The sequence below is a fragment of the Orycteropus afer genome, unplaced genomic scaffold (assembly GCF_000298275.1).
Source record: "Orycteropus afer afer isolate SDZICR_OR568_19922 unplaced genomic scaffold, OryAfe1.0 scaffold00206, whole genome shotgun sequence".
In the NCBI taxonomy this organism is placed as follows: Eukaryota; Metazoa; Chordata; class Mammalia; order Tubulidentata; family Orycteropodidae; genus Orycteropus; species Orycteropus afer.
The window spans coordinates 4084300-4098310 of NW_006921793.1; the positions used below are offsets into that span (position 1 = coordinate 4084300).

The 14011-nt window shown below is 38.5% G+C and overlaps 1 protein-coding gene across 1 annotated transcript in view; it reads left to right on the forward strand.

Annotated features, from left to right (window-relative positions):
- The window catches only part of DOCK9 (dedicator of cytokinesis 9), a 294626-nt gene that overhangs the window by 141157 nt on the left and 139458 nt on the right, over nt 1–14011 (forward strand). The window contains exons 12-13 of the mRNA XM_042781963.1: nt 10845–10927; nt 11495–11617. Coding sequence (XP_042637897.1) covers nt 10845–10927; nt 11495–11617 — 206 coding nt within the window. The remainder of the gene's footprint in view (nt 1–10844; nt 10928–11494; nt 11618–14011) is intronic.

Genomic DNA, 14011 nt, shown 5'->3' on the forward strand with positions numbered 1-14011 from the left:
GTTAAGAATGTTCTTCATATTGTAGTCTCAGGGGACAGTTAGGTCAATTGGCATGACATAGTCCACAATGACAAAGTTCTCCATCCTACTTCGGTGAGTATTAACTGGAGTCTTAAAAGCTTGTGAGGGAGCATCTAAGGTACAACTCTTGGTCTCTCCCCGTTTGGAACAAAGAAGAATGAAGAAAATCAAAGATGCAAGGGAGCAATTAGTCCAAAGGACTGGTGGGCCATGTAGACCCCAGCCTCTATGAGCCTGAAACCAGAAGAACTAGATGGTGCCTTGCCTGGTTACCACTGCTGACCACTCTGGCAGGGAGCACAGTGGGAGGTTCCAGATAGAGTGGGATTAAAAAAAAAAGCCGTAAAAAGGTTTACTGGTCTGATAGAGACTCATGGATCCCCTAAGACTATGTCCCTTAGATGCTCCTCAGTCCTGGAACTGAAGTAACCTGTGGCTTAACTTTCAGAAAAATAATAGACAGGCCTATAAGGCAAACAGTAACACCAGGGAATAAGTGCTCACTAGAAGAAAAAGGCACCATTTGCCCAGGGGTAAAGCTGAGAAGGCAGATGGGGCAGGAAGGAAGGACCAAGAGAAATGGTCAGCACAGGGAGGAAGTAGGAAGAGTGCTGTTCCATTGTGCGGATCACAGTCAATGTCACAAAACAAAATGTGTATAAATCACTGAATGGAAAACCAATTAGCTCTGTAAACTTTCACTGAAATCACAACAAAAAGTTAGTTAAAAAAAATAAATAAAAACTTCATATATTGTACTTATAATAAGGAAGGATGAGTGCTGCTTTGTGTTTTCCAGAACACCTAGTAGAGGTCTTTTTAAATGCTAGAAAGATAAGACATAGGAGATTATAATTGGTATATGGAACTCAGAAGTTCTTTTCTGAGGAATAATGTTGTAAACAATTTATTTTCTATGAAGTCAGAGTATTGTATATTTGTAATGGTGAGGTTCAGGTAGGGGGGAGTAGCACAGAAGCCAGGTAACTGAATAGGACATAGATATATCTCATTTTGTTGAAGATTTTTTGCTGCTGACTTCGGAGGGGGGGAAAAAAAGTGGCATTAATTGGAAGAAGATACAGATCAACAAGAATGAAGACTTGTGTACTAATTCTGAATTAAAGTGACTTTGGAGCCTTTACCAGAATTTGCAGTAAATGGTTCTGAAACTTGTTGTTGTTACTGTTATGTGCCGTCGAGTCACACCTGACTCATAGCGACCCCTCCTTGGGTTGCCAAGGTAGTATCACTACGGAAGTAGATTGCTCAACCTTCCTTCCGAGGAGTGGCTGGTGGGTTTGAACTGCCAGCGTTCTGGTTAGCAGTCAAGTGCTTTAGGCACTGTTACCAGAGCTCCCTCTGAAACTTACTCAATTCAAAACAGTTGCTTTCCCCCACTCCACTTGATGGTGAATTTTCTTTTCATTTTCCATTAGGAGTAAGACTTTTCTTTAACTTGAAAATAGAAAGGAAAGAGAGAGAAAAAGCTTCCAAGGAAACTAAGCTATGACAGGGGAAGTAAAAAGACTGAGAAAGTAGGGAATGACAGAGAGAGATAATGTGTGAATGCCTGCATACATGTATATATTTGTGTGAATTAAAATAACTGAGTTGTGAACAGTGAAAAAAGAAACATGGTGAGACTGGAGCCTGGGAGATGATCATGCTCAGAAAGTCTGGCCAAGTAATATCAGTGATTCAGAGACACTTGTTTTTGTCCAGAGGTAGTAGCATTATGGTAGAAAAGGTGGTATAACCTTAGGTAGGAAACAGAAAGGAACATTCAAGATGTATGTTTGATGTATTTTCAAAATAGTATTTATTACTTGAGGAGTGCTGAGTGTGGTCATACCATAAAATTACTTAATATTAGAACTAATAAAAGATATTAGATGTCATCTGGTCCAGGACCTCCTTGTATACTTCAGAAAGCTAAGGTTTAGAAAGGTGTAGTTACCTGCTCTGTCAAACAGCTTAGTGGCCAGAGGGCTCTTGACTGTTTGTGCTAGTGTGCTACACAGTTAGTATAAGCTGTTGAGTGTTGTTTTCCATACCAGTTTTATAATACTTTGAGTCCTTTTGTTTTTATTTTTTTTAAGAGGTCATTTTAGAAATGACCTTGATACATTGACCTGGGAACTGGTCAGCTCTAGGAGTGAACACCCCAGAGGCTCTAACCTAGGTCTGCTGAGTTGAATCAGCTTTCTGTCTTCGTTTTTGTGGTAAATCATCCATCATACGTGTCGCTAAGATGCAGGACGATCTTTAAAGAATAGGCTCTTGGAGTTGGAAGGCGTAGGTGCTAAAAGCCTAGCTAAGCTGAGTACTTTGGACAAATGACTTCACCTCTGTGTGGCCCAGATGTCCCATCTGTAGATAAAGGATGGTTATTACCTGTCCCTGCTTTTCCTCACTGAGAGTGTTAGAATCAAACAGATAATGTGCAAACAGTGCTATGGACACCTCAAGGCACTGAGTGCATGGGAGACATTATTATCATTTATTACAACTCCAGTCAAGTAAATGCCTATTTACTCAGGCACACAGTTTTGAAAAGTGACCTTTTTTGGCTAATGAAAGCTGAGTAAAGTATGGTCTCTGGAGACAAGCTATTGTATTTTTTTAAACCAGGTCTATAAAGCCTTGGGCGAGAAGCTCTTTTAGGTTTTGTTAATGATCAATGAAGGCCCAAGATAAAATCTACTTCACTGACTGTGTATGCAACTGTGTGTATCCAAAGCCCATATGAACAAATTTTGTTACCTTTGCCCACCCCATGCATGGTGTCAAATTAAACATCTCATAGGTGCAAAAAGTCCCTATCATTGTGGGTTATACTTTACACTGTCCACTTCTCAGTGTCCACTGAGTATCTGTTGAAGTCTACTTTTCTTTCACTACTGATAGAATGAGAAACTCATCCATGTGTTCATCATGCCATGCATTTTCTTGTTACTTCCAAAGCATTAAATTAATGGGTGATTAAGGCACAACATTAGAACAAGCAGAAGATGTTACAGATGAATTTTGTCCCCTGTATGTTAAAGTTTTCATGTTTTCCAGGATGATCTACAACATTACTTGGAGTAAATATATGCATTGGAGGAAATTTTTATGAAGTCTCTGTAGTTGTCTACTATGAATAGATGAGAGGGAGAGAGAGAGAGGAAAAGAGAGGAAAAAAAAAAAAAAAAGGAGGTGGGAAAGAAAGGAAGGGAAATATTTAAAAAAATCTCCATTGTCATACATAGTATGTTCTCTTTGCATCCTTGTTAACTGAGGACTCAGCATGGCTTCAGGGAAGAGTGAAACTTTTTTTTTTTTTTAATTTTTTTGTGAATTGGGTGAAAGTTTACAGAGCAAATTCATTTTCCATTCAGCAGTTCATGCACATTTCATTTCATGAGGTTGACTGCAATTCCCCACAATATAACAGCTTTCTTCCCACTTGTTTCCTATAGTTACCTCTTCCCTGTGTCCTTTCCTGTGCATTCTGTGGCCCCTGAGCTGTTTCCTTGTGTAAATACTGCCCTTATACTCTCCTGTGATTGATCTTTCTAAGGGAGTGTTTTGGTTCCTAGTGCTGCACTGACAAGAATATACTACAAATGGGATGGCTTGAACAAACAGGAGTTTATCCTCTCATAGTTTGGAGGCTTTAAGTCCAAGTTCAGAGTGTCAAGCTCTAGGGGCTGTGTGAAAGCCCTGAACCTTGGTTACAGCTCTGCCTCCTCCTCCCAGCCCACTGAAGCTAGAGGCTTTTCTTCACTCAGCTGCTGGCTGCTGAGGCTGACAAACCCAAGGCTGACAAGTAAAAAGGTATAGTCCTGATGTTATCAAACCACACAGCAGGCCATTAACTTAAGTCCATTAAAAATCCCAAGGTTGGCAGAGCATGGCAGGCTGCTGAACAATGACATGGCTAGGTGCAGGGTTCAAGTGTGCCATAAGCTAGAGACTATGCTGAAGGCTTCTCCTTATATACTGGAAGCAGACCACATCCCAAAGGCAGCTACTTAGCTGCTTGTGGCAGATCCCACCATGGGGTTGATTGCCAGTCTCATCATGGGGAGGAACTACCACCAGCTGCCCAGCCACTTAACCAAGCCCAGCCAAGTTGACACACAAATGTAAGCACCAAAGGGAGTATATCTATCTGATGTAAATGTTCACCCTATGTGCCTATCTATTGTTTGGCTGGAAGCCATGGGAGTGAGTTCATTTCCAGATGTGAAGGGTAACTGGGGGGCTTAGTATCAGGGGTCTCACCAGGCTCTATCAGACTAGTAAACCTGGTCTTTTTTATGAGTTTGAGTTTTGTTCCACATTGTTCTCCCACTATATCCAGGATTTACTGCAGTGATCCTTTTCTGAGTGCTTGACAGTGGTGGCTGGGCACCATGTAGTTTTTCTGGTCTCGTGGTCTTGTAGCCTGAGGTTTACATGGTCTACTAGTCCCTTGGACTATTTGTTTCTGTGCATCTTTGGTTTTCTTCATTCTTCTCTGCTCTGGATGAGAAGACCCATTGTTGCATCTAGATGGCTTATTGCAAGCTTTTAAGACCCCAGTTGCTACTCACCAAAGTAGGTTATAGAATGATGTTTTTGTGTAGTATGTTAAACCAGTTTGGCTTGATATCCTTTGCAACCATGGTCCCGAGTGCACAGGTCCAACTGTTCGCTCCCTTAGGGTGGTTGTCTGTGGCTAAGAAGTTACTATAACTTTGCCCCTTGTTAGCACCGTTATATTTATATATGGACATTCTTACAGCACATACAAATACACACATGGAAATATCGTCTGCCAGTCTTACACATGGGCAGGGGTGTATTCCCTTTTGGCTAGACATACCTGATCATTTAGCCCATCCACCCATCTATTTACTCATAGACTAATGTTTGTTATCACTGATAATGCAGCATTTTATGTGTAAAAGGATTTATCTTTTGTTATCTGTACCTTTTATGTGCCTCTGTGTCTTTCTTTTCCTTATTGTTACTGTGTTGGTCACTCGCCTTTGGTATATTGCCTTTCCCTTCACCCAAATCAATACTTGTCTCTGCCTATCTAGCAGTGTTCCCTCCCTCCTCTCCCATCTCTGGTAATCAACAGAGAAAGTTTCCTTCCGTATATAAACCTTTCCTTGACTTTTTACAATAGTGAACAATACAATATTTGTCCTTCTCTGATCGACTCATTTCACTCAGCATTTGTTATTGTTATGTGCCGTTGAGTCAGACCTGACTCATGGCGACCCCTCCTTGGGTTTTCGAGGCGGTATCACTACGGAAGTAGATTGCCCCATCTTCCTTCCGAGGAGTGGCTGGTGGGTTTGAACCACCAGCCTTCTGGTTAGCAGTCAAGTGCCTTAGGCACTACACTACCAGAGCTCCTCACTCAGCATAATGTCCTCCAAGTTCATCCATGTTAAGCAGTGTTTTGCAGATTCTATGTTATTATTTAGTGTTGCGTAGAATTCCACTGTGCATATGCACCATAGTGTGCTTATCCATTCTGTTGATGGGCACATTGATTGTTTCCATCTCTTTGCTATTGTGAATGGTGCTGTGATGAACATGGGTGTGCATATATCCGTCCATGTCCTGGCTCTCACTTCTTTAGGATATATGCCTAGTAATGGGATTGCTGGATCAAATGGTATTTCTAATTTCAACTTTTTAAGGAATCACCATACTGCTTTCTACAGTGGTTGCATCATTTTACAGTCCCACCAGCAGTGAGTGTATGAAAGTCCCAATTTCTCTACATCCTCAAGAGCATTTGTTATTTTCTGTGTTGTTGAACTTTGCTAGTAGTGCTGGAGTGAGATGGCATCTCACTACTATTTTGATTTGCATCTCTCTAATGGCTAATGATTGTGAACATTTCTTCATGTGTTTGTTGGCTGCCTGAATATCTTCTTTGGTGAAGTGTCTATTCGTGTCTTCTGGCCATTTTTTAATTGGTTTATCTTTTTGTTGTTGAGGTGTTGGAGTTTTCTATAAATTCTAGAGATAAGTCCCTTGTCAGATAGGTTGTTGCCAAATATATTTTCCCAATCTGTAGGTTCTCTTTTGACTCCTGTGGAGAAGTCTTTTGAAACATATAAAAACTTAATTTTTAGAAGGTCCCAATCTAGTTTATCTCCTGCTGTTCGTGCATTTTGGGTTATGCATGACAGTCTGTTTATACCATGAACTAGGGCCTCTAAGTTTACCCCTACATTTTCCTTGATGAACTTTATCGTTTTAGGCTTCACATTTCATTGTTTGATCAATCTGGAGTTAATTTTTATGTATGTTGTGAGGTATGCATTTTGTTTTATTTTTCTGCAAGTGGATATCCAGTTTTGCCAGCATCATTTGTTAAAAAGACTGTTTCTTCTCCCATTTAATGGATTTCAGCCCTTTGTCAAAGATCAACTGACCATGGGTTGGTGGATCTATTTCTGGGTTCTCAATTCTGTTCCAGTGGTCTTTGTGTCTGTTGTACCAATATCAGGCTGTTTGAACTACTGTGGCTGGGTAGAAGGTTTTGAGATCTGGGAGTATGAGACCACCTACTTTGTTGTTCTTCTTCAGGAATGCTTTATTTATCCGAGGTCTCTTTCCTTTCCCTATAAAATTAGTGATTGTTTTTCCATATCCTTAAAGAAGGTTGATGGAATCTGGATTGGGATTGCATTGAATATATGGATTGCTTTGGGTAGTATTATATTTTCACAATGTTCAATCTTCCTATCCATGAGCATGGTATGTTCTTCCATTTATGTAGATCTCTTATGGCTTCTTGAAGTAGTGTTTTGTAGTTTTCTTTGTAGAGATCTTTTGTGTCCCTGGTAAGATTTATTCCCACGATTTTACTTTTTGGTAACTATTATAAATGGTATTGATTTCCTTTTCAAGACTTCTTTGCTGGTGTAGAAGAATCCACCTGATTTTCATATATTGATCTTGTATACTGCCACTGTGCTAAATGTTTCAATAAGTTCTAGTAGTTTTCTTGCTGAATCTCTTGGGGTTTCTATATATAGGATTATATAATCTGAAAATAGGGACAATTTTACTTCTTCCTTATCAATTTGAATGCCTTTGGTTTCCCTTTCTTGCCTTATTGCCCTGGCTAGGACTTCCAGTACAGTGTTGAATGGAAGGTAGTGATAGAGGGCATCCTTGTGTGGTTCCCATTCTCAAGGGAATAGTTTCAATCTCTCTCTATTGAGAATGGCATTGGCTATTGGCTTTTTATATACAATCTTCATTATGTTGAGGAATTTCCCTTCTGTTCCTGTTTTTCTGAATGTTTTTATTAGGATTGGGTGTTGAATTTTCTCAAATGAGTTTTCTGCATCAATTGATATTATCATATAGTTCTTTTCCTTTATTTTACTTACAAGATGAATTAAGTTGATATTTCTATAATGTTGAACCAACCTTACATACCTGGTATGAACCTCATTTGGTCATGATGTATATTTTTTTGATATGTTGTTGGAGTCTGTTGGCTTGGATTTTGTTGAAGATTTTTGCATCTATTCATGAGGGATATTGGTCTGTAGTACTCTTTTTTAGTGATGTCTTTGGTTTTGGTATCAAGATTATGCTTGCTTCATAAAATGAATTTGGGAAGATTCCATGCTTTTCTGTGTTCTGGAATAGTTTTAGTAGGATTGATGTCCATTCCTGAATGTTGGATAGGATTTTCCAGTGAAATTATCTGAGCCAGGACTTTTTTTTGTTGGTAATTTTTTTTATGACCTGTTCAATTTCTTCTTTTGTTATGGATGTGTTCAAATTTTCCACCTCAGTCTGTGTTAGTTTAGGTAAGTAGTATGTTTCTAGAAATGGATTTCTTATAAATTTTCATATCTGTTGGAATACAGTTTCTCATAGTATCCTGATATATTAACCTTTTTATTTCAGTTATCTTGTGACAGCTCCCATTTTGTTTCTTTTTGTGTTGTTTGTATTCTCTCTCTTTTCCTTTGTTGAGTTTGCCAGTGGTTTGTAGATTTTATTAATCTTTTCAAAGAACCAACTTCTAGTCTTGATTTTTTTTTCATTTGTCATTTTGTTTCATTTATTTCTGCTTGAATTATTACTTCTTTTCTTGTGGTGACTTTGGCTTTTTTTTTTCCCCCTGAACTATTTCGAATTGTTGGAAATGTTGGATTAAGGTATCTTTTTCTTTTTATTGGCTCTTTTTTGATGTATGCATTTATTGTTCTAAATTGGCCTTTTGCTATATTCCAAAGATTTTGGTATGTTGTGTTTTGATTCTTGTTTGATTCAAGGAATTTTTTAATTTAATTTTTTAATTTCTTCTGTTGCCCACTAGTATTTAAGGAGGTTGTTATTCAGTTTCCATATGTTTTATCTTTTTCTGTTGATCTTCCTATTGTTGATTTCTAATTTCATAGTGTTGTCATCTGAAAAGATGCTTTACAGTATTTCAATGTTTTTAAATGTATTGAGAATTGCTTTGTGCCATAACATATAGTGTGTCCTGGAGATGTTCCATGTGGACTGGAAAAGAATGTATATTGTGCTGTTGTTGGGTGAAGTGCTCTGTAGATGTGTATAAGGTCAAGCTGGTGGATTATATTGTTTAGTTCTTCATCTTTGTTGAGTTTCTTCCCAATTCTATCCTTCATTGAAAATATGTATTAAAGTATCCTATTATGACTGGAGAAGCTCTGGTAGCATAGTGCCTAAGGCACTTGACTGCTAACCAGAAGCCTGGCAGTTCAAACCCACCAGCCACTCCTCAGAAGGAAGGTGGGGCAATCTACTTCCATAGTGATACTGCCTTGGAAACCCAAGGAGGGGTCGCTATGAGTCAGGCCTGACTCGATGGCACACAACAACAATAACAACATTATGACTGTGGAGTCATCTATTTGTCTTTTCAATTCTGTTGAAGTCTGCATTTTGGGGGACTTTCATTGGGTGAGTAAGTATTTATTATGGTTATATCCTCTTGTTCACTTGATCCTTAAATCATTGTATAATGTCTCTTATTGTGGTTTTTGTCTTAGTCAAATTTATCAGATTAATATTGCCTTTCCTGCCCTGTTTCGGTTGCTATTTGCTTGATAGATGTTTTTCCAACCTTTGATTTTTAGTCTATTTTTGTCTTTGTATCTGAGGTGACACAAAGTTATCTATTTCTGAAATTTTAGTGTTCATCTTCAGGCCACCACTGCAGTTGTCCATGCAGCCCTTGGAAAGCAAGGCTGGTTCTTTGGTTATTGCCCAGATCCTAATGCCACTTGTGAATATTCAAACTGGCTGTGCCTTTGGGATAGCCAACAGTCTACAGCTCTGTTTATCTCCTTATTCACTGTTTCCATTTGGGTTCTTTTTCTAGTTGGTATTTGAGCCACTTCTTTACCCTTCCTTTCAAACTTCAGGGCTCCAGGATTATCTTCTGTGTCAACTGTTTTCTCTTTTCTTTGTTGAAGAGGGTCTATGTAGCTTGTCTGCATATTGCACCATCTTGCCAGAAGTGCAGAAGAGTGAAACTTAATTAAAACCTTGTGTTTTAGCTTTAAAATTTATACAAGTATTATAGTTTCCAACATGTTCATTATTGTTAAAACCTAAAGAAATTGTTTCTACATGAAAATGTGAAAATTGATGTTCCAGGAAGATAGCCCATTTTATGTAATGACCACATATACTAGAGACCCAACTTAGTCACCTTGGGGAGACATAAATATATCCTACTTGAAAGGCAAGGACTAGATGATCACCTGACATTTTTTTTTTTTCAGTACAGATTTGTTTTCTGATTCATTCACAAAGGCAACAATTCTCATACCATGATTATGGTAGAATCATAAAGTTTTGTAACTAGAAGATGAAAAGTGTAGCCAAACTCTTACCTTTCTTTTGAGGTACATCTGGGTAGACTCAAACCACCAACCGTTCAGTTAGCAGCCAAGCATATTAACCATTTGCATCACCCAGGACACCTTGATGGACTTAAGTAATGTAAAAGACCCTTCAACTACTGCTCTGACACTCTGAGTCGATCAAATTTTGTATCAGTACAATATAGTACCACATTATAAGCAAATTTGGGAAAAATTAGTTAATGTCTGCTTTAGCAGTACAGGTATAGTTTATTAATAATGGAACTGCCAGGCATACAGGCCAAAAACAAATATGAATTGCTATCCTCTACAGGGCTATCAATCAACCCACAGCAAACCAAAGTTGGTTATTAGGAAGTGAAAATAGCAACAATTGATGCTTAAAAAGCAAGAACATAGCAGCTGAACACTCTGGCCAACTTAAGTCAACACTCGTAATGCCATTGTAATGAATATCTCTTCCCCAATTTATGGGAATTTGCACAAGCCAGCACACTTAGGAGCTGTGGAAGCTTGGTATTTACAGTGTCCTCATAAAACTGTTATAATGTGATAACTTTTGGCCTGAATACTAAATGTTAATAATTATTAATAATTCACTGAGCCAGTGATAAGCCTTAGTCATAAAGAACTATAAAAGTGTTAAAAATCAGTGTCTGTCTTGCATGTGAAGACCAAAGAAAAGAGGTGCATTCTATCAAGAGGATTCTCTTATGATACCAGGTTGTGGTCCATTCTTGGGGAATCACTGCTAGAAAATACATTAAACTAAAACTCTGTATTGATTGTAGACCCAGCCATATTCTTTATTATAAAATGCATTTTTCTGTACATCTGGTACTGTACTAATGGCTTGTTTAATGAATATGTGATGATGGCTCTTTATAATTCTCCTGTCATTGGGATGCAGTACCTGATGTGTTTTATTCTGATGTTTTCAAGGTTGCCCAGAAAGTGTTGAAGAACGCCAAGCAGGCATGTCAAAGACTAGGACAGTACAGAATGCCATTTGCTTGGGCAGCAAGGTAAGGGAAGCACCTGTCACACAGATACAGATATATGGATATAGATATTTAATATAGACAGACTAGACTAACCTGTGTTGTCCAGAGAGAAAGAGGATTAAAGTGTGTAAAATGAAAAAATAAGTAGTACCTAAATCTGAAAAAATCATCTGTTAGAGTCACATAGGAAAAAGATGCTGCCCAGAGGATAGCCATGTTGGAAATAGCAGGACAGACAAGAATATTTGCTACAGAGATGGGATCCCAGTTCCCAGTCTCATGTCCCTGGCCCGTAGTAGAGTAGAGTGGCAGCCCACTGAGGGCTGCAGTTGTGGTCTCTACTTCTTAAGTACTTGTCTATGTATGTTGTTTCCTAAGCACAAGGCATTTGCTGGAATTATTTTCTATGTAAATTGAGTTAGTTGTGTTCATCTTCATAAATATCTTCCATGTTTTTAGATAATGAGATTTCTGTTGATAGTAGCCAATGGAGTAATAATTCATCTTCACATTGAAATCAGAGTTAAATTATGGATTTATTTTGGTCTTTTAAAAATCCAATTTAGATTTTTTCCCCCTATATTTCAGGACATTGTTTAAGGATGCATCTGGAAACCTTGATAAAAATGCTAGATTTTCTGCCCTCTACAAGCAAGACAGCAATAAGCTATCAAATGATGACATGCTGAAGTTACTTGCAGACTTTCGGAAGTGAGTTTCAAGGTCTTATTTATGTGCACACCTGAAAAATGGAAGTTGAGGGAGGTAGGAAGGAACTGTCTTTTAAATTTCTCAGCTCAAGCGTCACGGGATGTTGGAACAGAAATAGCCCATGTTAGGGAACAGCTTTTCCTCAACTTCTTAAGAAGGAAGAAAGAATTTAAAATCAGAAGAATTAACTAACTTTCTCCTTTCTAATTAGACCAGAAGAACTGCATAGTACCCAGCTACCCTTACTGAATATTTTGATCAAAGATTCCATAGAAAAATCTGATCAAAATGGTGAAAATGCAGAACAGAATTTCAAATTCTCAAGGACTCCAGACTTTCTGGCATCATGGAGGGTGGATCAACCCTTGGAAGTGTTGCCCTGAGATAATCTTTAAACCTTATGCCAACAATATCCTCTGAAGTCATCTTACAACTGAACAGTTGTTTAGCTTAACTAGTGAAAAAGGTTTGCCTTGAGCATTATGCTCTTGTAAGAATTCTCTATGTGATCAAAGTGACAACAACAACTTGAAAGATGAAGATGGGAATCTTAAGGGGCAGTGACTTTATGTTAATGAGGGAGGAAGAACTTAAAAGGAGGGTGAGAATGGATGCTCAACTTGCAGAATATAATCATCATCGCTAAACAGTATGTGTAGAAACTGTTAAATTGGTATATATTTTGCTGTGTAAAATCTCAACAACAAAATAAGTAAAATATAAAGAAAAAAAATCAGAAGGATTATTGCCTGATTAATTTGAATTGTATAAAGAGTATTTTCAATGGTGCTATGAAGGAAGGGTAGAGATGAGCCTAGGGAGGAAGCAAATAATGGGCAAACTTTTGACAAGTAATGAACATGACCTCAGCAAACCCACTGCAAGTGGAAGTAGGAATAAGTGAACCTGCTCAGGTCAGACAGAAGAACCAGAATTACAGGAGCTCTGGGGGTGCAGTGGGACAGTCTGTTTTCATAAAGATTTACAGCCTTGGAAACCCAGTGGGAGTCGTATGAGTTGGAATTGAGTTGATGGCAGTGAATTTAGGTTTTTTGTTTTTAGTTTGTTGTGGTGGTAGAGGAAGAAGTGGGTGGTAGTCTAAAATAAATATTTCCAGGTTTCTCAATTCTATGATAGATTGACTCATGGTACCATTAACTGAATGGATGGTTGGAGGGAGAAGATAGTAACTTAAAATTTGTAGACATTGTACTAAATGCTCTATCTATATTAATGAGCAAGTCTATCCTGTAGATGATATTGCCATCCCTGAAAGAGGACCAAATGCGGGTCCCTGCCCAGTATGCAGTCAGGCCAAAACAGTTTACACACTGAGTGATTGAGAGGAGAGAAAATTATTTATTGCAAAGCGGCAATGCAAGGAGGAGGGGTACACTCGTACCCAGATCTAACTCCCTGAAATGCCATCTAATTACATTTTTGTAGGATTCAGAAGTGAGGGTTATGCATATTCATAAAAATTTCAGGAATTTGGACTTGAGATGGTTGATGATTGGCTGAAATTTCCTTCACCTCAGTTTAAAGGGACAGTACTAATTAAAGTCAGTGCACCTGCCAGATGAGTCACACCAGCTTCCTGTCATAAGCTGATGGGGCTTAGGCAGAGGGGAGAGTGTCCATTCCCAGTAACTTTGTTCCTCTCTGCCCCACTGCGCATGTCCACGGACCAGAGTTAATTTTCAAGTTGTTTTCTAAGGCACATTAACGTGTTTATCACCTGTGCCTAAGGAAACAGCAGGAAAGAATGTTTTCTTTCCATTCAGTTCTTAAGGAACTGAGCTTATTATATTTACTCATCTGTTTCTAACAAGAGTCCTATGTGTTTACTCATCTATCTCCAACCGGGGTCCAGGGTGGGGAAATAGTTGAGGGTAATTAAGTTTACTTATCTATTCCCATCCGGGATCCTCTCTGTTCTAATTATCTGCCTTAACCAGGGTGGGGGAAATAGTTCTGACTTTACTTGGTTTCATCCACATGTTACAGAGGAAGAGATTGAGGCAGAGAAATAGAGCAACAAGTGCAGCATCACACAGATAGTAGTAGGTGGAAGTTAATCTTTCCCAAGCATCCATGCTCTTAATCACTATTGCTGTTCCACCTCTCCATTTGTAATGAGTTTACTTCTGAAACTATGAAACTGATTTTCTTTGCTACAGATATGGATTTTAGAAATTTTATGAAAAACTTCTGAGAATGAGAAGTTACTGAGGTTAATGAAATGAAAAGAACAGCTAAGAGCCAGTAGCTAATTATTCTTTGCTATATGTACATTTCAGTGTTGTTGTTGTTGTTGTTATGTGCCGTCGAGTCGGCCCCAACTCATAGCGACCCCTCCTTGGGTTTCCGAGGCAGTATCACTACGGAAGTAGG